The sequence below is a fragment of the Strix uralensis genome, chromosome 20 (genome assembly GCF_047716275.1).
Source record: "Strix uralensis isolate ZFMK-TIS-50842 chromosome 20, bStrUra1, whole genome shotgun sequence".
In the NCBI taxonomy this organism is placed as follows: Eukaryota; Metazoa; Chordata; class Aves; order Strigiformes; family Strigidae; genus Strix; species Strix uralensis.
The window spans coordinates 10,707,629-10,730,571 of NC_133991.1; the positions used below are offsets into that span (position 1 = coordinate 10,707,629).

A 22,943-nucleotide genomic window follows, 5' to 3' on the forward strand; every position below is an offset into this window, starting at 1 on the left:
AGACATTAAGTGTTGCATACTTTGGAAAGGTATAAGACCTTATTAATGTATTTTTAAAATATGCAAGGATACCTGTTTCATTTTCATAAGTTTGACTCAGATGAAAGTTGAAGAAGCACTAGTTTTAAAATTATAGTACCATGTGTTGGAAAAAGTTTTATTGTTTTATTTAAATGAGTAGGTTTTAGTTTTGTTCCCTCATCCTAGCTAGATTTCTAGGCAGTTGAAATTGCCTTTGGATCCATTTTCCTTACTTTGTGGTTGATTTTGCGTAGATGGGGAATTTATGGCCTTTTTCCCAATGTAAGATTGTGAAAGGACTAGAAGAGCACAATTCAATTTGACAGGTTCTCTTGTCTCTCTCTGAATCTAATTATGGTTGCTGAAACAGTTGCTCATCCCGTATGTGGAGAAAGGTGCAGCTGGATATGGGGTACATACATCTGCAGCTTCTTAAAATGTTTTTGGTATTGCAAAGTTAAAAAAGAATAAATCTGTAAGACAGTTCCAAAGTTATGTAGAAAAAGAAACTGTTTAATGAGATAATCTGTAATTTCCCTAGTCTGTGTACTAGGAAAATAGCATGATGAATTTCAGCTTTGTGGATGTAAAAGTATATTCTTCTCCATCTGCTAGAGCATTGGAGGATCCCTTTAGTCCACGTTTGAAGTCCTTAATCTACATGTTCTAGTGTTCTACTTTAGGCTAGATTCCCTTTGGAAATACTTTCTTTAATTGGTTGTAGGTATTCAGCAGGGAATGGCCCAGGCCAGTCTCTTCAGGTTTTACAAACCACACTTGGAAATTATCTTGATGCATATGTCTATATTACATTTTAAAAAACCAAAACACACTACCATGTAACACAGCCTTGAAATTAAAGGGAAAATATTTGTATTATGAGATTTTAGCTGCTTCTAAAACTGACACCACCTCTTCCTCACTCCTTTTCATGTAAATGTAGAATTTTGGTGTCTGTATGTAGAATGTGCGTTACTGGACTGATACTTAAAAGGTGATGTAAGACTACATCATTATAGCAGCGCTGTACATCTTTGTGTGTCACTTGAACGTGTTGGTGGATTGGATGATAAGCCTGTTTTTCTGTGAGTGACTGCCCTTTTAGTCCCAGTGTAGCACAGCCCTCTTAGTTCTACTAAAGTTCTACTAAAATGGAGCCTAGTGAAGTAAGTCCCGTTGCTCAACCTCTGGGTTGGCCGTCTGTTTTCCATTTCTGAAGTTTTATGCTGGCTGCATGTAGAACTTCTATTTGACCCTTCAAACACGTTTCCAGCCCACTGGAGACACACTTTGATTTGAAGCAGTGCTTATTCAAAAAGAAAATTCTGGTAGCAAACACATGAAGATCTCTGCTTGGGAAGAGGCTTTTAGATCAATGTTAGTCCCTTGGGAATCTCTGACTTTTTGCACTAACAGTGGTGCCAATACTTTGATTTTTATTAAGAAAAACCTAATGACTGTTTCCTTTCTTCCCCCAGCTACCCTTCATATCTGAATAAAAACGAAAGTGGAATTTCATTTCATTAAAAAAATTATTACATAGAAACAAGATGAAAAAATACCCAAGTTTGGAGAAGTGGGTTTTTTAGTGTATAATGGCAGACTTTTAACAGGGTTACAGGATATTTATGTAAATTTTATGTACCTTGAAATGCCTTTTGTTCAGTTATCATTATATAAATGTATGGGTAACGAGACAGCATATAGTTTTAAAGGTGCTCAAGAATATACAATACAACTGTAATGGATAGTTATTATTAAATAGTTAATAGTTGTTAAACTAGTCAATGAACCCAGAGTTATTTTACTCTGCTGTCAGGTGCTGCTTAGGTCATTATCCTTTTTGTCCTGTACTGCTCTTGAACATCCTTTTGTGTTTTTAAGTGTTCCATTGCTTCCCCAAGCATGTTTGGATGGGGAGATTATTTCTGTGATGCCTTTTTACTCTGCTGGCAAGGTGCAATCCATTAATTACGTGAATCAGTGCTAAAAATTTTAGGGAATATTGTATGTAAAGAATTTTAGTAGCAGGTGCTTGTAGCAGGACAAGAGCTAGGGAACTATAAACTAGAATAAGTAACTCATCATGTTATAGTGTTTTCTGTTAGACCCTCCCCTCATCTCAAGTAATTGCTACTTCAGAAATGACTCTCAGGAGGTAATGAATACCGCAGAAAAAGTGCATCCCCAGCAACTTGATTGCTGCAAGTTAACTTCTCAACTTCGTTAAAATGCTGGAAATTACAATGAACTTGCCTTGGGGTAAAATACATTAAACAAATCTTTGGTCTTGCTTCATGACATGGGAAACCCCTAATGCAGTTTTTGGCACTGTATAAAACGAAGCGGCAAATGGAAAGGGGCAAAGCTTTTCCTTCGTGGACACAGGATGAGAGGATTTTGCCTGAGAGTGCAACATAATGGCAAGAGATGTTGAGAAAACAGTTTCCCCCATTCCCAAACTTCAAGAGTGCTTCAAAAGCTGCCTCAAAAGGGGGATGCTGACAACGACGAATGGTGAATCTAAATACTGAGCTCATAGTTTCTATGGTTCATAGCTTACAGGTGTCTTTAAATTGCAGAAAGGGAAAAAAGGAAAAAGCTATCAAAGTAAACATCCTTCAGTGCATGGGAAGATGACAGATTCTTTCTAACAAGATTTTCTGCTCTCCTGGAGGAAGACCATTTGTTAATAAACCATTTGAGAATCCATTTTTAAGGGATTTAATAAAATATACACAGACTGCCTTCCACTGCAGAAACTATTATTCCCTTGGGTAGAAAAAATGACTGACTGTGGGCATTAATGGTTGCTTCCTGTGATTCCTGGCATTATGTCTTGCTCCCATTTGCACTTTTTCAACCTGCAGTGAAATAATTTTTTATGAGAAACCTGTACTTGATTCCTAACTCTTATAAGGCATGTATGTGTTTTATATTTTACTTATTTGTATTCAGTCATGTCCATAATTCTTGTCATTTTGGTGTCTGTCTATAGCATGGGTAATGTGTGTGTTTGTGCACACTTTCCTGTGTGCAGGAAAGTTTCTATATCTGGCAAACTCTATTAAAAGGAAGAGGTAATAGCTTTTGTGTGAATTAAATGAATTTTTCCATTCTTGCCAAAGATTTTCATGAATAGTTCACACATTTCCATCAAAATTGTAGATTTTCTTTTGTGGTGGTTGCTGTCAATTAAACAAGAAACTTGAACCTATTGTGGTCTAAGAGATACTTGCCTGGAGGGACTGAGTAACCCACAGAAGAGAAAAGATGTTTTCTGAAGAATTTGGAGGAAGGTTTTCTACTGCCATCTTTCCAGCTATGAATATGAGTTATACTTCTTTCACATATAAGAGAAATACAGTGGAATTGAGGGATTAAGTATTTTTTGAAAGGAATCTTGCCCTTTCTGAGACTATCAAGAGACTTTGGTTCTCTTAAATTAAGAAATAATTTTTCTGCTAAGAACACTCAATAAGGGTGTGTCTGTGAAAAATACCAGTTGATTTCAGTAGCTGGGGTGATAGGAGGAGGAGAAAGTCAGGGGGAAGTGACCCTTAGAAGTTAAAGCATGGATAGTTTTATGTATGTAAACATCAAATTTGGGTTATACCCAAATATATCCTGTCTATATTATCTTTCTGGCCTCCTTTTGTCGTGCGTGGTAAAGAGCAGGCAGGGCTAGAAGCGACTTTAGCGTGGATTGCTAAGTGGATGCTCAGGCAGACATTAGTTTCACAGAAGGAAGAATGAAATCTGGAAAGCTAATAATGTTACAGTCACTGGCAGCTCTAGCAGATCCCAAATGGATGTACTTAGAGGCATAATTTGTTTGATTCTTTTCTTTACCAGAATTATCTTCATATCATATCCAAGAACTGAAGACATAGTGGGAGGCTGTGGATGGCAAGATGGACAGTCATTGCTCGGTCATAGTATTACGACCTTTTATATAAAAAGAGATTACAGACAGTGTGCTACCAGGAAATGACAGAGCTGGTAGAGAAGGGGCCAAACAGTAGGACAGACACATTTAGAAGAGATGATTTATTCTACAGCTACATCTCTGTGTGTAGGAAACTGTTCCTAGTATTCCTCACTTAGTCTCTCTGTGCTTGCTTGATAGTGGTGTCACATCAGTAGTAAGCAAATGTAATTCCCTGAATAGAGGCTTGAACAAAACTAGTGAAAATTCAAGAATAACATAGTATTTGTCCCCTCTGAACCACATGTACCTCAAAATAAACCAATCCAAATACTTAATGTCAGAGAATAAGTTCAGATCTTTAATGCTGAGAACATGAAATATGCAGGGTTCGTGTAAAGAGTTTCCTAGAAGTTTGCAAGTGTTCTCCCTGTAAACTCAAACGTGACAACAATTAGTTACCACTAGTTCTGCTTCACAATAACACTTAAACTGTGTACGTGGAGATGGAACAGATAAATTTTCTAACAATCTAACCATTCAAGATCCTGAGATCTTGGCTGGAGTGCATCAGAAAGGCAGGTGGGTTGGAGTTAAGGGACGCTGAGGCTTTTTGAGGAGTGAACTGGGGCAAGTGCAGGTTCCAGATGGAGCAGTTTATACAGCCTGAAGCAAAATACTGAGAAAGTCTTCAGTGAGTGGGGTTGATGGAAGTACGGACAAATTAGGAGCATAACCCTTATTACAGAATCTGTGAATTTAAAATCTCTGTACATACGAAGCTCAGTAACTCTACTGCACAACAGTGACACACTACGATCACTGAAGAGTAAAAGGAGTTAAAAGTATTTACTTCTGTCCACTGAACCAGATCTACTCAGTTCATTCTCCGATGTGTTGGTTGCCTTGCTTTTATCTTGAGGGAAGTGCTGTGCACCATCAGACAAACATGTCAGGTGAAGGAGTGACTTTTTTGCTCCTGTCTTGATAAAATTCAGTCTAGAAATTGATGACTGCTAACTGTAAAATGACCCCCACCCATCTGACTTCAGTTTCTGTTGTAATTCTAGACTTTGCTTTTTGTAATGCAATACATATTTTCATTACATGTGCACTAAATGTGGAACAAGCTTATTTGCTTGCAAGATTTGAACATGTACTGATTTGGAATAAAATATGCACGGTTCAGAATCTGGTAGATACAAAAAGCTGACAGGCCCTTCAAGAAGCAGAGGGGGCTGTTGATAAATCCTACATGAATAGCTCCCCCCGGTTTACCTATGTAAATTTTAAAATATTGAAATACTGTGTAAATTTAAGACTTAAAGGCTTGTTTCAAATAAATATAGAATTTGCTTCCAGTCTTACTTATGGATCTCTTACTTGATAGTCAGAAAAACAGGTAATTTCCATTTTTCTTTGGACAACATTCCTCTTGCTTTGAAGAAATCCAGAAGATGCTCTTTAGTGACCACTCTCGTAGATATAGAGAGTTTTGCTTTGATAACTCAAAAATCTAGACTTTTTCTAATTAGCAAAATTAGTGGCCATCATGTTTACAAAGTGTTGTAGAGCTGTGGAGCAGTGTATGGTAGGGAAACTTGTATTTATAAATACAAAACCTGAATAATTTCACTAAAATTTGTCTTTGTGTGCTTTATTTGAACAGTTCAAGTGATTGACCTTTCATTACAGCTATTCTGGATTTTTCTGTTTGTTTTCAGCTGTTGGACAAATTAAAAGATCGCTGGATGCACACTGGCTTATGGAGAAACCTGGAGCTGGTTAAGACAGTCATTGCAGAGCCTCAAGGAGGAGCAAAGAGTGACTTTGATGAACTGCTGAAAATATACTATGATGCTATAAAATGTAAAGGAGAAAAAGGTATGTTCTTCAGACATACGAAATAGTTGATACAGACTCTTCAAGTTTAAAAAAAAAACGGATTCTTAAAGTGCTTAACAATTAGAATAAGATAGAGATAAATAGTTAACTTAATCTCAGCTTAATAAGTTATAGTGATAAATGAGGAAGTTTAATTGCTATTTGTATTGTTGCTTGGGGATATAGGGAAGTACAGGATGATGCATAATCCTAACAGTGATATTCAGAAGTCAGTGAGCTGTGTAAGGATGTGTGGTTGCGTGTCCAGCAGGGCACAGAGTGGCTTCTCAAAGAATCAGACTTATAATAGGTTGTATAACTGTGACTTACCTTCTCATATTACAGCCACTATAGGATTTCTTCTCAAAATACTTAAATGTTAGTGTAAAGAATAAAGAATGATAGTATGTCAAAAAACAAATAGCATGATTTTTGGAGTGCAAAATTTAAGGTTTAAAATTTAAGATTGTTGTAGATACATATAGTTCTTGAATAACTAAGTACCACTGTATTATGTAGTGCAAAATTATTTTTCTAGTTGTTATTCAAAGTCACAATATTATTGATCAGAGTGGAGTTAATCTCATCCCTCTAACAAAGAAGTCTGTATTTTTATATAGACTTACTTTTTCCAGACTGATACAGAGTGTATTGTGCTATATTATGTTTAGCTCTTTAAAAGATGTTGGTGAAACTTTCTTCTGATACTCAGTTTATCACTGGGAATGATTTGTATATTCCTCTCTGGCTTGTTCAAGATGGAGCACTCCTTATAGCCGTATGCAGAGGAAAAGTTAGTGAAGGCTTGGATTTCTGTGATGAGAATGCCCGTGCAGTTATAACCATAGGTATTCCATTTCCAAATGTGAAAGACCTTCAGGTAGGATATCAATTGAAAGAGTTGTACTTTATTTTTATGTCATGTTTAAAACACCAAATGTGCACAAAATATTTTTTCTAAATGTTTATTTACCTTTGGGCTCTTCTCAATCCAGTTTGAATCCTTTGAGTTACCTTCTACACAGGTCAGAGGAGGAACAGCGTAGCATGTGTTGTGTACTCATTTATGTCATTCTAAGTAAGTGTGTATCATGCTAGATGTATTGTTAAGTTTTGTCTGACATTGCTAGTGAAAGCTATTGCATTGTTAAAATGCTCGTTAACTTCATACTCTGCCAGGCAACAGTACCTGTTTCCGTCTTCACTTGCCTGTTTTCATACACTGAAACTTGTGTCATTTGTATAGAAATCAAGTTATTTCCTGACTTACTGTGGTGGGGCATTTGGCTGTGAAGGCCTGGGATAGATTCTAGGAAAATACTACTTTAAATAAGGTATTCAGATTGATCTGAAGATTATTTCAGAAAATAGGTGGAAAGACAAAGATAGTTATAGTGTAAAATAATAACATAATGTATTTCACACGTTAGAACATTATGGATTGCAGTTTATCGCCTTTCCAGTCTATATTCCCTTCGTTATTGTAACTGTGTGTATGACACTTCCCACTTAGAATGGAACTGTAAACCTTTCCCAGGCTCATGCTGCTTTATTAGCTTGGAATTTTGAGCTATGAAATTACAACATAGCATAACCTCTTCCTGGGTACTTGAGGACATTACTATTTTGATAATTCAAGTTTCATCTCACTTTAGGGAAAAACTTCTAAGTGCATTCTAAAAATTGTGTTTTGAAGTGCCTCTGGTTAGAGAAATTTGAGTCTCTTTGTATTTTTCAGCAGGTGGCCAAAGTAACATCCTGTTGCTTGCACTGCTGTGTAAGTACCCACACCAACACCTCCTTCCTTTTGACTTCAGCAGGTCTTGTCTCACGGCTAGAGGATGTTCCATTAGAATAGGCACAGCGTAGTTGAAGCCAGGCATTCGTAAAGGGAAAGCAAGCCAATGAATATGGAAAAGTGCTTTCCTAGAATTTCTTTCACTGAAAAAGAACATTTATTCTTGACTAGTTTGTAAGACCACTTATTTTTTTAGTGGTCTGTGCATGTCCCTTAAGTAGTCACCCAGTTGCTGGCACACTTCTTCCAGTGACAATAGCCACTGTTGCTGCTTTATCTTACATGTACCTTTTAGAGCTTTTGGGGACTACTTTGTGAAGCTAAGAAACAAAGTGAAGTATTGCAGAATAAATAAATACCAGGAACAGCTGGATTCTGGGTATTAGTAATGCCAAATCAAACAAGAAAATCATAGGTTTGCACTTGAAAGCCCAGACAGACTCAGCTTTGGTTTTAGAGATGTGTTCTGAGCTTAAGTGAACAACCAAAGACTTCTTTGTTGTCTACAGTGTGTGCCTAATTACAGCCTTGCTGGAAAAAACCCCACATCCTATAAGGCCTAGTAAGGTTATATTAGTGGTGGCTGCCTGGTGCAATGTTCTTTCAATGTTTGCATAACTTTCTTGCGGCACTTATTCAGCCACAACATTTTTTTATCTTACTAAAGTACACTGTACTTTAGCATAAAAACATTTACATTCAAGAATACTTAGCACTCTTGCTACAGTTAGAAATGCTTTGTTTTAGAAACGTATGCTGAAATGATATTTTGGAAATACTTGGTCTGTAGTATGGCTGGAACTCTTACAATTTACTCCAAATGATTTCCAGAAAGTCAGTATTTTTGTGTTTAAATGATACAGAATTAAATTGAAAAGAATGTGTCAAGTGTTCACAGTGAATTATGTTCCTTAAGATTAAAATAATGTATTTGATTTTACCTTGAGTTCGACCAAATATGTAGTATAATAGAATCACAGGCAGTACATCCCATTACTGATAACTAAATTCCAAAACATCGGTGTTGGGTTAAACATTTTTTTAATTAGACTGAAGAAAACCTCTAAATTTTTAAGTAGGGATAGAAACACTAGCTGCCAAATTGCAAGCAGCGAAAGGTTTGAGTGTATATATTTAGATATGGTAATGCACAAAGCACTACAGTGATCAATTCTAGATGAGAGAAGGGCATGCACCAGTCTCTTAGCATCAGATCCGAGGAGATGTCTGGTGCGTGGCAGTGCTCCAGGAATAATGCTGGAGGAAATTGTTTTTATTGTAAATGTGTCTTTTGCTCAAGAACTTGGATCCAAAGTGATACCCAACTAGAAGTATTTCCCTTTAAATTGAACGATGTTTTGTTTTGTCCAGGGCTTTAGGTTTATCAGATACCACAAAGCTCTGGATTAATGTGCGTTTCTTTTACCAGTTGAGCTCAGTTATGTGAAGGAGGATAGAGTGAAGGATAGCCACTCTGTTCACTGAAGATTAATTAGTAGCTTTGTAGAATCATAAGCATAGATACAAAAGAAATGTGGAAGATTAAGCATCTTTTTCAGCAGCATGTCAGCTCAGGAAAGGAGTTAGAATTATATTTTTAAGGAAAACTGGCTGTTAATGGTGAAGACTAACATGTAAAATGAAAAATAAAAAGAAGGGAGGGGAGGGAGAATGGGACACAACACTAGTTTTCACCTGAAACTATTCTTTTTGTATATATGTGGAGAGCTAATCCAATCGTATTGCTTCCCAGAATGAAACGAAGCAAAAATATTACGGAAAAGTTAGCATTACATTTTAAAAAATTTGTTAACTTTATATAAAACCTGTGTGACAAACAACTATTTTTAATAGTTTGTGTGTATTAACAAATGCAAATTGTTGTTAATTACTTCAGTCCCCCTAGACCAACATATCTTACTTGAACATTAGAAAAGAAGTCAAAGTTTTATTCCTGTACACTTTATTATAATTCTTCTAAATGCTTTGGAGTTATCTTCAGTGGGTAAAACTTTGTAGAACCGAAGGAGTATCAATTTGTCAATAAGGGAAAAAAAAGGTGCAGGAAACTCGTAGGGATTGGAAGGGATGCTGTAAACCATGCTCTCATGTAACAGATAGTTATTAGTATTACCTGAAATGAAAAGAGATTCTGTATTAATTATAGACAATTGATTGTTAAGGCTTAAGCTGTTGTCTGAACCAGTTGGAGGTTGGCCGACTGTATTACTGTTTCATTAGCAGTTAGAATCCAGAAGTCACAAGCCCAATTGCCAGGGGTTTAAACGATACTTGTGCCATCCTGCTTATGATGCAACTTCATCTTCTAACCATACTTTTATGATCAGATCTAAATCCTTTGGAACTGAGGTGGGAATAGAGTTGGATTTTTAAGTGAAAGCTGATGTTCAAATACTCCTTGCATTAAACAGTAGAAATAATTTATGATACAACTACCAGGAAGAATATGATTACAGTATTTTCTTCAAATATCTTTTCCTATTCAGGATTGTTTTCAAAGCATACCAGTAGTGCTCATCATAGTAAGAAGATATTAATTCTTCCTTCCAAGTGCAACCAAGAGACTTTTCTTTTAGGGTGGCTGATTTTATTTAAGTGTCTCTCCTTATTAACAGTTTTTTCTACTGGAATTCTTTTTTTCTCCTGGGATTAGAAGAATCCAGATATTAAATGTTCAAGGACACTATACAGTTTATCTTTTTTTGTAGAATTTTAGGATATGTTAAGTTCTCAGATGAAACAGTTAAAGTTCATAGGATGGTTACAACATTTACTTTTATGATCTAGTCGATTAGGGTTTCTTTATATTTTGTAGGCTAATCAGAAGGCTGATTAAAACCTGGAAATTTTAAAACTTCCAGCTTTGAAGTTTTGGGAGGAGCTTGAGTTTTCAGCAGGCAGAAGAAAATTCAAAACACAGTGACACAAGTCAAGTTAGAGCTATATAGACATAAAATTGTGAACCCAGGAACTTCTGTTGCTTTTACATAGCAATAGGTGCTTAGCAGGTATACCAAATGAAGAAACAGATAAGATGATTAATAATGACATCCCTTTAAAAATAGGAAATGCAATGATTAACAGCTCCCTTGGAACATCCATGAATGATATACCTCTGGGATTGGTTTAAATCACTAAAAAGTGTTCTGCTTCTACATGAAAATACACTTGCCTGTCTGCTCTTTGGGTTAATAAAAGTCCTCTTAAGACTCAATTCCATAACCCCTTACTCCTGCACATAGCTTTTACTTGTGTGAGTAATCCCTTTAATACTTTTAGGACTGTGCACAGTCATAAGGGTTTGTAGAATCGTACCTTTGGAGACCAATATTTTATGTTGGCAGTTTGATGTTGGCTCATCTCCACTAATATTACTTGTCTGTGATCAACCTGCTTTCTAAATATATTTTATGATTTGTAACTTGATGCTAATACCAGTGAACTGTAATATTAGAGAACATAAATAATGTGACAGAAAGAGATGTGTAATCCCATATACATGTTACCTGATGCTAACATACTATTCATTAACTTCTGTTATATATTTTGAATTGTAGCATTTTGGATGCAGACATCAGTCTTTACTTGGGCAAGAATCTCATTGTCGAGTGTGATGTATAATACCCGGTTTTATTTTCTCCATATGTTTGTGCTAAATATATGCCACAACTTCTGGTATTAAATGGCAAGCATTTGGTTTCCTTAAGTAACTGTATGCTTTTATAAGTTACGTTATTTTCTGTAGAGCTTTAAAGAGTATCATTTAGTTTCACTTTAAAATTTTAGGCGCATAGTATCTTACGTTCACTTATTTTCACAAAGAGAAGAGTCTAAAACACTTTGTCAGTGTTGGGGAGAAAGAAATGATTAAGGCTCAGAAGTGTACTTGATAATAAACAATACTGATTTAAGAAAGAGAGGCCCAAACCCTAATTCTGTGTTATTGAAAAGGGTTTCGTATTGCTGAAGAATCAGGTTGCTAAAGCAAAATATATAAAAGAAATGTTAAAGTATTGCTTAAAGCTATGGTACTCTCAATGGTAGGGTTTGGCTCTAGTGAAGCAGGAAAATTTATTTCAGAGCCAAAAATGACTTCTTTGGCTGTGACCAGGATTTCCTCTGCCCACCTCTGGGACCTGAAACTAGAGGTAGGAAAATCTGATTTTGGAGCCAAGTGTGACTTGTTTAGTTCAAGTCATAATTTACTGTTCTTACCTTGGGGACCTGAAAATAAAGAAACTTGCTATGAAATGTTGATAATGGGCGACTCTGAAGTGCAAGCATTAAGCTAACTTTCCCAGAGAGCATTTCTTCACTTCCACCTTTCCAGATGCTTTTGATCGTAGTACAGTAGAGTGTACTTAATCATGTAGCAGCTAAGAGAACTTTACCAAAATATAGAGGAAAATGCAGTCAAACTCTTTTACATCAGTAGATGTGCAAGGAAAATAAACTCGATAAGGCTAGGATTTCTGTGCAGTGACGTTACTTGAGAACTGTAGCTGAGTTTGCCATTAATGAGAAGTGTTTCCCAGAGCTGCTATAGGGTGAATGTGAACTATGATGGCAGATACTTTCTTTATTGTTTCCAGTAAGATAATTTGTGAAACATGATGGAACACATCATTTCAATTACAATTTTCTGGGTTATGTGTAACTTAGCTGCAAACTCTTTGTATCATTATCTGGCTGAAGTTTCTTTCTCCTTTCTTGAGCGCTCAACAAATTGAGATATTTGTATCATTTCAGAATAATGGCATTTTTCCAAATATTTAAGTTAATTTCTAGTCCTTCTGGCAATTTTTAAGCCTATATTCTTTTTCTCCACTGAAAGGAGAAAGAATCTTGTGCTAGATAAGTGGTTGCTGAAATAATTAATTTCTTGCATAGTATATTCTAGGAAAAGAAAAATTTCTAAGAAAATTATTGTTATTTTAAATGCTTAACCTGAGCTGAGAAACATACCTGCACTGTATGAATTCTATCATAGTTTTGCATCACTTAAAAAATATTTTCACTTCTTATTCAAAATAAAGTATCGTTTTAAAATATGGGCAAACTGGTACAGAAAACTGTGTTTTATGGGAAAGTCATTGTCGTGTTTAGTAGAATTTGAAAATTCCCTGTGAAGTTAAGAATTCTTTTAGAGCTGTGACTGTTCTGTTACTGATGTGATTGTTTTAAGCAGGCTGAATGCTTCTGAGCAACTTTGCCACAACTTTCTAGTCAAATCTGACATTCATTGTAAAAGTCTTGAGACTGTGTGCTATCATTTTCAGTATGATTTTTAAATGTTTGTAAAAATGATTAATTTTTTTTTATTGTCTATGTTAATGGCTGTCTAACCTGAGCCACTTTTACTTTTTTCTTCATTCCATTACTGTGAAATAAATTACAAATATAAAGTGGGGAGCAGAAAAACATTTACGGAACTTTCACAGGAAAGCCAAATATCATGGTATATTATTTACTGAATGTTCTCTGAGAGGGAAGTACTGAATAGGGTAAAAGTGTTTGTGTTTGTAGATACATTTTTACACACACACACTTGTCTTTCTTCCACACCCCACTCCATATTCCATTTTATTTTGTATTTTAATTGCAAAGTAACTTTTTGAAATGATGAAGGATGTAAATAAGAAATATACTTACACCATTGAAATGTACAATGTTATGCAGCAAGCCTCTAGATGTTAAATAACAATTATCGAGACAACATGCCTTTAAATTTTGTAAAAGAGCATGCTTTCAGATTATCCAGCCAGCATCTTTCTTGTCTTGCAGCAGTACACTGTAAGTTATTGCAGTCTGCTGTGATACTGCTTACTAAGGGGTAATGCAGTGTGCAGAATCACATTGTAACAAGATGACTGGCTGGGTATTGGAGATCTCCATCATTTTTTTTTTTCCTTCTCCCCAAAGGAAAATGTCAGGGAGTATAGCTACCTGTGTTACAAAAAAACCCAAGCAATCCAGTAAATATATGGCAGTATGGCAATTTCTTATGTCAGTTTGAAGCAGTAAGATATCTCAAAAGCCTTATACTTCCCACTTTTCCAGAAATAAGAATGGTTGTAAAAAGTCAAAGTCATCCACACTCTTACATCCAACAGAAATTGTGTTAAGAAAATATTGATGGCAGAGACTTAATTTGTGGGAGTAGCTGTAAAATCCTATGGAATATAGCATTCCTGTAGCTAAGAAAGATAACAGCTAACAGTTCAGCCTAACATGTAAGACTAGTGGATGGCATTTCTCTTCTACTGGTGCAAGGCTAATGTCAATATGTTGGCACAGATCACAGAAATCATCCCTGAGTATATCCGGAAGTTAAGCCTGTGGATAAATAATATAGCAAATCAAAACTTTCCCTTTACATTTAATAGTTTACTTTTCTGATCCATAAAAAATTCCAAAGTGCGTTTATCTTGTCCTTAGCAAGCAGTGTTGACCTTTAAGTTTTTACTTTACTGTCAAAGTATGTTGAAAGCTTTAAAAGTGAAGCTATCACCTTGGGGATTTGTAAGGATGACTGACACTTACCACTTCACCTTAGACGCAGTAGCACTGAGCGTATGCAGCAGCGTTGTACCTCAAGGGAAGCTGTTTGATTTTTTTCACTTCTGCTTCACTGGAAATGGATTGAATTTTCTCTTCAGAGGAGAGTTTTGGTTGCATTAGATTTTAATCAAGTCACTTGTTCACAGTCCCTCAAAGCTTACAAGACTGAGATGAGTAGATGGGCCTGGGGTGAATGTGCTACAAGATTTGTTAAACTGTAAAACTTCCAGATCTCTGAGATGCCGCATGGTGTAGTCGACAATGCTAAGTGTTCAGCAGTTACATTACATAAGCTTCCCATCTCTCTAACACTGGGATTACGGGTGAGATACTGGGGAGGCATTTAGTCATAAAATACCTTGTGAATTCAAAAGAAGAGAAATCAGCTTTGCATACAGTGATAGTACTGCTTCTCTGCCCCAGACGCTAGCACTCGCCACTCAGTAGACTCTAATAGACAGTAGTTTGCTGTTGGGTTGTTGGCTTTACTTTTTTAAGTTATATCTCATACTTAAGCTTTTGGGCAACGGGGAAACAAGCTATCGGTGTTTTTCCATATATGGTTTCTTTCTTGGCACTTTAGTGATTTTTTTTTTTTTTTCTTCTTCCCCAGTTCCAGTAACTTTTCCTAGTTTTGATTATATCTTCATTGAAGCAACAACCATTGCACTAAATCTCATGGATGCCCAGTATCTTTCCAGGTGCACTGGTTGGACGCAACAGGCTGCAAGATCTAGATCTGCAGAGATGTTATTTCTTTATTTTATTCACTATTACTGAAGGAAGGCAAATTTTTAAGTGCACATAGAAATTTTCAGGCAGAAAAGGTCACCTGAAATATTTTTAAGTTTATGTGGCTTTGATGCATGAACTATTGATTTGAGTTGATGGCCTCTGTAAGGGGCAGCTGCTGGAGGGTGGTGGGTGCAGAGTTCAGCCTCACCGTGATTCTTCTGCTGAAGAGACTCGTGTAGGGTGGAGCTGTTTAACAGATCGTCTTGAAGATAATTGAGCAGTAGGAAGTGTTGATCATGTCTCTAGCTGATAATGTCTTATGATATATGGTATTGCTGTGCTCACAGTTTTGGGGTTTTGGTTTTTTTCTAAAGAAATCCAGTATTTGTGTGTAAAAGCAGGAGAGAATGTTGTATTTAACTGTCTGGTGACCATCTTTAGGTATCTGAGATGGTTAGAATGGCCTTATTGTCATACACAGAATCTAGTTTGATAAATTAGAGGTAATAAGCATTTGCTTATTTCATGCTGTTTTATATGTAGTAACACTGCACTTGGAATGCCTGGGGCATTTAAAGATAACGTCCTGCCATAATATCTTTTTCCTGTGGGCCAATAAATTGAGACATTGTGTTTAGATATAGTTTTTAGTAGGTCTGCTGAGGAGTGAGGATGTTTGAAGCATATTCTATGACTCACCCAGGTCTTTACACGTTGCATTATTTAGTCTTAAATCTTACAGATGTTGTTACTGCTTTTGAAGTGAGGGGGGAGAGTTAAATGCTGCACTATTTAATGCTACTTCCATTTAAGGATTTTCAGATGTAAAAGAAAAGAAATGGGTTTTCATGTCTCTTACTTTCCCGCACTTACAAACTTTTATGATTACTTGGCATTTGTCAGGAGGAAAGTAGATGGCAAGTATGTTCTTGAAGAATTCTAATTATTGCTATTTCAGGTGGAAGAGAGACTCTAACTGGACACATGAGATTTTTAAGACGGTAGATTTGCTTAAAAACCATTTTTATGTCTTTTTTTTGAGATGGAAGCAGGCAATGACCACCTGGTATTTTTTGCTTGTTTGTTTTTAGGAGATGGGGAATTAGTAGATGTTAAACATGAATGTGTCTTTTAAAGTTTTTTGGATGATATGAGCAGTGGTCTTTACTTTCATTACTATTTTTCTTCTCATAAAACCAGAGAAACAAGTCAGTGGAATGCCAGAAAACACTTATATCCATTTTCTGACTTTTATTTCCGTGGAGAATAGGTGGAAGAGAGTGCTGGGGAGTGAAGGGCATGAATTTACACATGTGTGTGTAGATGTACCTACCTACACAAGTGTGCATGTGTTGACACAGTTCCAAGTTTATTTGCCTTTTTCCTTTCAGCAGTTGTCCCTTTCTTTAACCTGGGCTGTCACAACACTGCTAAATGCTGATGTAAAGAGAAATGCAGGTTGAGATGAGTGCTCTGTTTAACTGTTCACAGTAGTGCCATTGTATTCATTGATTTCTGTCTTGTCCTTAGACTTCTGGGTAATCTGGGTTGTAATCCCACATGTTACAAATTGAAGGTAATTTTTAATCTACCAGAGAAAATAGGAGACGATAGAATATGTTTGTGAAGTGATGTCTTGTCAAAGAACAGCCCTGGCTTGTTAACTATTAGTAACAGTTTAGGATTTTTTTGTTTGTTTTCAGAAAGCAAAGTATAGCACTACATTTGGTTAAATAAAGTAATGCATCTAAAAAATTCTCATAACTTTGCCAGATGAAGTAAAACCCAACACAGTTTATTTTGCTGATTTAAATCGCACAAAATAAAAAATTTTATACTGTGGTTTAGCCCATTCAACCTTCGTATTGTGATACTGGCACTGATAAATAGGTTTACGGTATTCTGATTATGAACGGGAAGTGCCCCAAGTGCACATTCTCCAGTCCTGCTAGGCTTTGCTATTAGCTTTTTAGGTCTAAGGTCCTGGGTTTTGGCTGAGATAAAATGATTCTGGATGACTGTCTGTTGGACCATCTGCTTTTTTTACCAAAGTAAAATTTTAAAAAAGTAATTGTGTGGCACAGTAGTTTTTATTCTTTTTAGGTTAAATGCTTTCTCCTTAAAACTTCTTAACAGGTAAATTAGCATGTAGGATGCTGTGCAGACCTTTAGCTGAAGATATCGAAAATGTACTGAAATTGTGTTTCACATTTCCTTATCTCAGTTGTAATTATGACCGCAAAACAAAGAGAAGCTTTATATTTACAGAATGGAAAGAACTCAAAGGAGAAAATGGTGCTTTAATTTTATTGTCTAATCATTGATTTTTCTGTAGAAACATAAATATAAACATAGTTCATAATAGATTGACATTTGTATACCTTGCAGTTAAATACAGCCATGTTTTTTGTTAATTTTGAATAAATCTGGTTCAGCCTGGTGGGTTGCTAGAAAGACGTGCTGCAGGCTTCTGTGTCTGGATTTGTAGCTTATTTTGGGGTTCAAAGACAAGCTCTAGTTTTTGAGCTAGTCTTCTGAGCTTCGTGCCATAAGCTAACCGATACAGTCCATGGTTGTCACAGTATAAACCCACTTTATATCACTTGAATCCTGAATAAGTCCAAGTTTCTTCATGTGAAGCAATGGATAACTTGGGGGGGGGGGGGGGGGGGGGGTATCAAACACTTAATATCTACTATAATCAATGTTGTTAATGCTGCTGTTGTTATCGAAGAACAACTTGTATTGCTCATTTTGATTGAAAAATAAGCTTGAAAATTCTTTTGAATTGCAGCAGAAACTGCCTCACAATATTTTTCCAAGTCATAAAAAGAAATTTGTTTATGGCATTTATTTTTTGTTGATAATTTCTCAGTTAATATTCCATAGTGAAAGATGTCGAACTAATTAAGCATTAAAAGAATGAGCGGTTAGCAGGTATAATGTTGTTAGACTTCAGTTAATGTGAATGTGACCATGACCTCCCAGATAGATCAAAGCCTAATCTGTCTGACAGCTACAAGATGGCAGAGCTTGCCACGGGCCTTCTGCTGCTGCTTGCTGAAGCTATTTGTCTGTAAAGCATGCCTGATAGCTAAGAGTATATTTTTAAGGATGAACAGGTAAAAGTAAAAGGCTGTCTTTTGACATTTTAACTAATCCCTTCTAGCCTGTGGTTTACTGCACATTTAGGATATTTGCTAGCAGGAGAGACTGGCTTTTTCACATATGTAACATGTCATTTTGAATTGGGCGTTGATTTGATGCTTGATAATGTAAGAGTTATACAATGAAATAGATTCTGATTGCATTAAAATGACATGCCCTGGCCTTTTACCTTTAGTAGACTTATAATGAAAACTGAACTCTCAGCAATGTAAGTTGTCATCTCATGCTGAGACATGATCATTTAAGTGAGAAAACAGAATGTTTAGTTTCTGTTAACCCCTTTTTAATCAAGATAGAAAAGATAGGTTTTAAAGACACATTATACATTCAGACCAAGAGAATATGGATTTTTATATAATTTGAGAAACAAAATGTCATTGTTGATGTACAGTACAAGCAGTATACATGTGTATAATGCTAACATGTATTAAAAGAATGTAATGTAATGTATTTTATTCACAAGGTAATGCAGTACAATGCAGATGATCTGACTGGTTTGCATTCTGTTACTTCAGTGGTTTTATGCACATAATTAAAAATGTCATAATTTTTATCAGTGTAAGACACATGACTAGTTGTTCTAATACTGAAGTCTGCTAGCAAAGTAACAAACTGTGGTAAAGCTACATTTGTTACAATTGGCCAAAATCTTACCGGTAACAGAAATTCTTCAAAAAAGGTGTTTGTTAGAAAACTTACCAGGACTAGAAGACAAATGCAAAGCAGGTACAGCAGTATGTTGTCACTGGTTATGTTTTAAAGACTTCAGTGAAAGTTTCTGACATCATACCTCATTTCAAATGGTGAGGAATACCCTTTTTGTTTCTCCAGGCAGGATTTCCATTTGTAGAAATGCACAGATGTGCTTAAGTTCCTTTTTAAGGAATGGTTTTAATGTTCAGAAGAAATCATCTTCAGTTTTGAAAATTACAAAGAAAACCTCACATGCAAGTCAATAAATTCTGAGTGACTGGAACAAATATTAAATCTGTGAAATCAAACTGAATTTACTTTCTGGCTGTTAAGATTGAATTTGTAAATTTGACAGGCAATTTAAAGGGCATAAGTACATAAAATACAATTTCTTATCCAAATGCAACCTGAAAGTTACCTGTCAGAAGAGGTTAGAATTCTGCTGTTTTCTCTCCTGAAGCGTGTCCTTTCACTTGTCAGTTTAGAAAGGTTAATACTGTACAAAAGAGCAGTGGAAAGACCCTTTCTGGTGTAGTTTTATGTTTGTTTATTTTTTTTAAAAAAAATCCCCCTTCCAATAATAAATTCTTTTCATTTATGTTGGAACTGTGTATCATGTCCAAATACAAATTCTTGTTCGGATTCGGATCGGATATTGTATGTGTAATTATCCATATGATTAGAAAGGGGAGGCCACGGATTTCTTTGCAGTTGATAACAGATCTGCTTTTGAAGCAGCTAGGAGAGAGTGTCTTTGAAAAAGGAGCGTGCTCTTTTCTGCCTTATGCTAGCCCATGGGCCTGCAAACCTTAGCTGCTGCCTTTGCTTCACGTTTAGCCAGTGAAACATTTCCAAACCACAGAAGGTGGTGCCAAGCTAGGAATTAGAGTTGGTGTTGCTGGCTTCTGGTGCTTTGGCAAGGCCACTGTGTCTCTAAAGTACTTTCTTAGCTTTTGTAGAAGAAGGGGTTATATTTGCTTAACCCTCACTTGAGAAAAGTATGATCTCTTTCCAGCAATAGATTAAGAGTCAGCGTTTGTGATAAAGGAAAAGATAAAGATCTCTATTGTATCATTTACTTCTGGATGAGCAAATAAAACTGTGGTCTAGTTAGTCCATGTACTTGTATCTGGGTTTTTTACCTGTGTGAACAGGTTATCCTTTGTTTGCTAGCATTGAGGTTTGGATAAGTGTGGTTGTTGTGTCATTACATATAAATTATTGGAGTAGATCACATGTTAAGAATAACTTCAGAAGGGTAAAAGCCATAATTGGTTAGTATGCAAAACACAAAGCTGAAACTTTGAAGCACGCTTTACATATTCACTTATTTAGTCAATGTTTGCTTGTTTTGCCCTTTTAGAATACTTCCTTTTCAACATCATTATTAAAAAAAAAATTTTACAATTTCTTTCTTAGGTTGATTTAAAGAGGAAGTACAATGACCAGCACAAAAGTACAAGAGGCCTTTTACCAGGGAGTCAGTGGTATGAAATTCAAGCTTATAGGGCTCTGAACCAAGCCCTGGGAAGGTGAGATAAACTGAACATAATTAAAAATACATATATTTGTAGAACTTCTTTTGTGACATCTTTAAGGATTAATTCCTCACTGTTAACACAAAGAGGATAAATCAGGCCAAAACCATCATATTGCAGAAATTGGGTCTTCAGCTGTTCTGTACTGGCACCTGCCTGGTTTTCACTCTCTTTGTGCATTTGAGCATTGTTATAATTAAGAGTTTTTGTTTTACATTCAGAATCCACTTTAGTTTGGTTGCAGGTTTTATTGCTTGTAGTCCGGATACACCAGAAGGAAAGCATTTGCAGAGACAAATTTCTTGAGCTTATAAACCAAATGAAAATTCTTAGGACTTTTCAAATGTACTAATTGTTCACACTCTTGGTGGGCTCGCAACAGTTGTTAGATGTTTAGCCTACAAGTATTTTTGAAAGGGAGAAAAAGCGGGGGTTTCTCTCAGACCTTTGCAAAAGGTCAATTCAATTACCATGCTCACTGATCTCTTTCCAGGTTTAGAGGAAGCGGTATAGCTTACTTTCTTAAATGAAAAAATTCCCTCCAAATGTTATTAACAGGATAGAATTAATTCATCCTTCTCCAACAACATTTACCCTATGCATAGATAGATACAGCTATCTGTCATCCGTATCTATCGTAGATGCCATACATTTGTCATAAATATATAGAGATACAGACACAGGTTTATAGATAAGAAGAGAAACATCAGCTGGAAGACTCTTGTTATTTGAATTAGACCCAATACAAATGCGATGACATAAACGAAGGCTTAGAAAGCAAACTGAGAGAAAATAGTCTACATTAGTAAAATCTCATTGTAAATTCATGTGTTACAGGTCTGATTTCTTAGATTCCTCTTTGGATAAAATTAGTTAAGAAAAACCTAAGAAAGTTGTGGAATGCTAATAGTAAGACATGAACTTGAAGTTTTGTCACAGTGAACAAAGTTTTAAGTTAAATCTAGTTTTAGTAAAAATTGCTTGATGTATAATTTGTCATTTGAATGAAATTGTGCTAAAGTGAAATGGAGAAAATAGACTTCCATTCTAACAGAACAGTCTACTAAGTTGATAGTAAGTCATATAGCAGATAGGCACACTTCTTACTGCAAAGATGCCTGCAGGGATAGAAGTGAGCAGGAGCGTGATAGTCTTCAATCTGGCACTTTTCTGTTAATTTAGTGCTGTTACATTATATAAAGTAATGCAAGTCAATGAAATGAAATAGCAGCCTTTGGGAATATAACAGATGGTGTGTATGGCCAGGTGAAAATCATGCTATGAGTTCCTTGCAGTGCTACTTTTTCTAGAAGTGTGGGAGATGTCTCTAGTGGGCATAATTCATTTAAACTGTGAGTTAACATTTATTAAAGCAGTGAAAAAATAAGAATTTGGAAAAATCTGTTTCTTAAAGATATTTTGATTTTCTTATCATGGAGAGACTTCAAATATAAATATATAAGATTTCTTTGGAGAGCCAGCCTTGTCACTGCCATTTGAAGCCCTGACTCTGATACACTTGTGGCTTTATGTACATTTGTAAACATTGTCTTGAAAAGTTGTCCTCTTCTTATACAATGGGGATAAAAATCCTAAACTATTACTGACAGATTCTTTTCCATATTTCATTTATGTTATCAGTTTTCTTTAATAATTTTTTTCTGTCAGGCAGTATAGAAATCCAAATAATGTTAAAAATAATGCCAACACATATAAAGTGACTATTAGATTATTTCTGTAAGCCTCTAACAACTGAATTACGAACTGAACGGTATTGCTCACAGCTTTGATATGTAGTGTTATTCATTTCATTACTAAGGAGAGTTAGGAATAACATGCAGTTTAGAAACAAGTGCATAGTTCTTTAAAAAACTGCTTACAGTTGCATCAGTCCATTTTCTTTTCTTTTGCACTTTTACATGTTCTCCTTTCAGTATTTACACTACCCAGTTGTGGAAAACAAATGACATGTGGTTTCATTAGCCACTGAATGTTCATGTGGGTTTTTTTTCATTTACCTGTTTTTGTGTAGTAAATTCAAGAACTGAAGGAAAATTAAGCTTCCATGACATCCATAACAATTTTTAGTGCAAGACAGTAGGAAAGCACTTCCTTTACATTTTTACATATTCTAGCTAACCTATTGCATTGCATTCTAATTCCATATACATTCTTTTTTGTTGCTCACTTATAGGTGTATAAGACATAAGAATGACTGGGGTGCTCTTATTTTAGTTGATGACCGCTTCCGGAATAACCCTAATAAGTACATAACTGGTAAGCTGTCAAAATTTTTCTGGGAAAGTTCCTAATATTAACAAATAGTGAAAAATCAAGATTACAGAAATATGGTTATACAAATAGAGGTGAGTAGGAAAAGTCATAATGAAATATATCCATTGAGCTCAAATTGTGCAGTTGAAACTGAAAACTCTAACACTGTACTCTGGTGTCTTGCTAGTTCATTAAATACACTGAATCACGTTGATACCAATTTTCAGTCAATTTAATTTCCCCTTTTGGATATAGAAATAATGATACAGAAATTTCAGTATGCAGAATTTGAGAATTCTTTCTTAAAATGGGACCTATAAAA

General features: G+C 35.6%; 1 protein-coding gene across 2 annotated transcripts in view; it reads left to right on the plus strand.

The window, feature by feature from the left end:
* Positions 1-22,943, plus strand: part of BRIP1 (BRCA1 interacting DNA helicase 1) — a 63,498-nt gene that overhangs the window by 36,142 nt on the left and 4,413 nt on the right. For both annotated transcript variants that reach the window (XM_074890287.1, XM_074890288.1), the window contains 4 exons: positions 5,674-5,833; positions 6,592-6,713; positions 20,229-20,341; positions 22,542-22,624. In XM_074890287.1, coding sequence (XP_074746388.1) covers positions 5,674-5,833; positions 6,592-6,713; positions 20,229-20,341; positions 22,542-22,624 — 478 coding nt within the window. The remainder of the gene's footprint in view (positions 1-5,673; positions 5,834-6,591; positions 6,714-20,228; positions 20,342-22,541; positions 22,625-22,943) is intronic.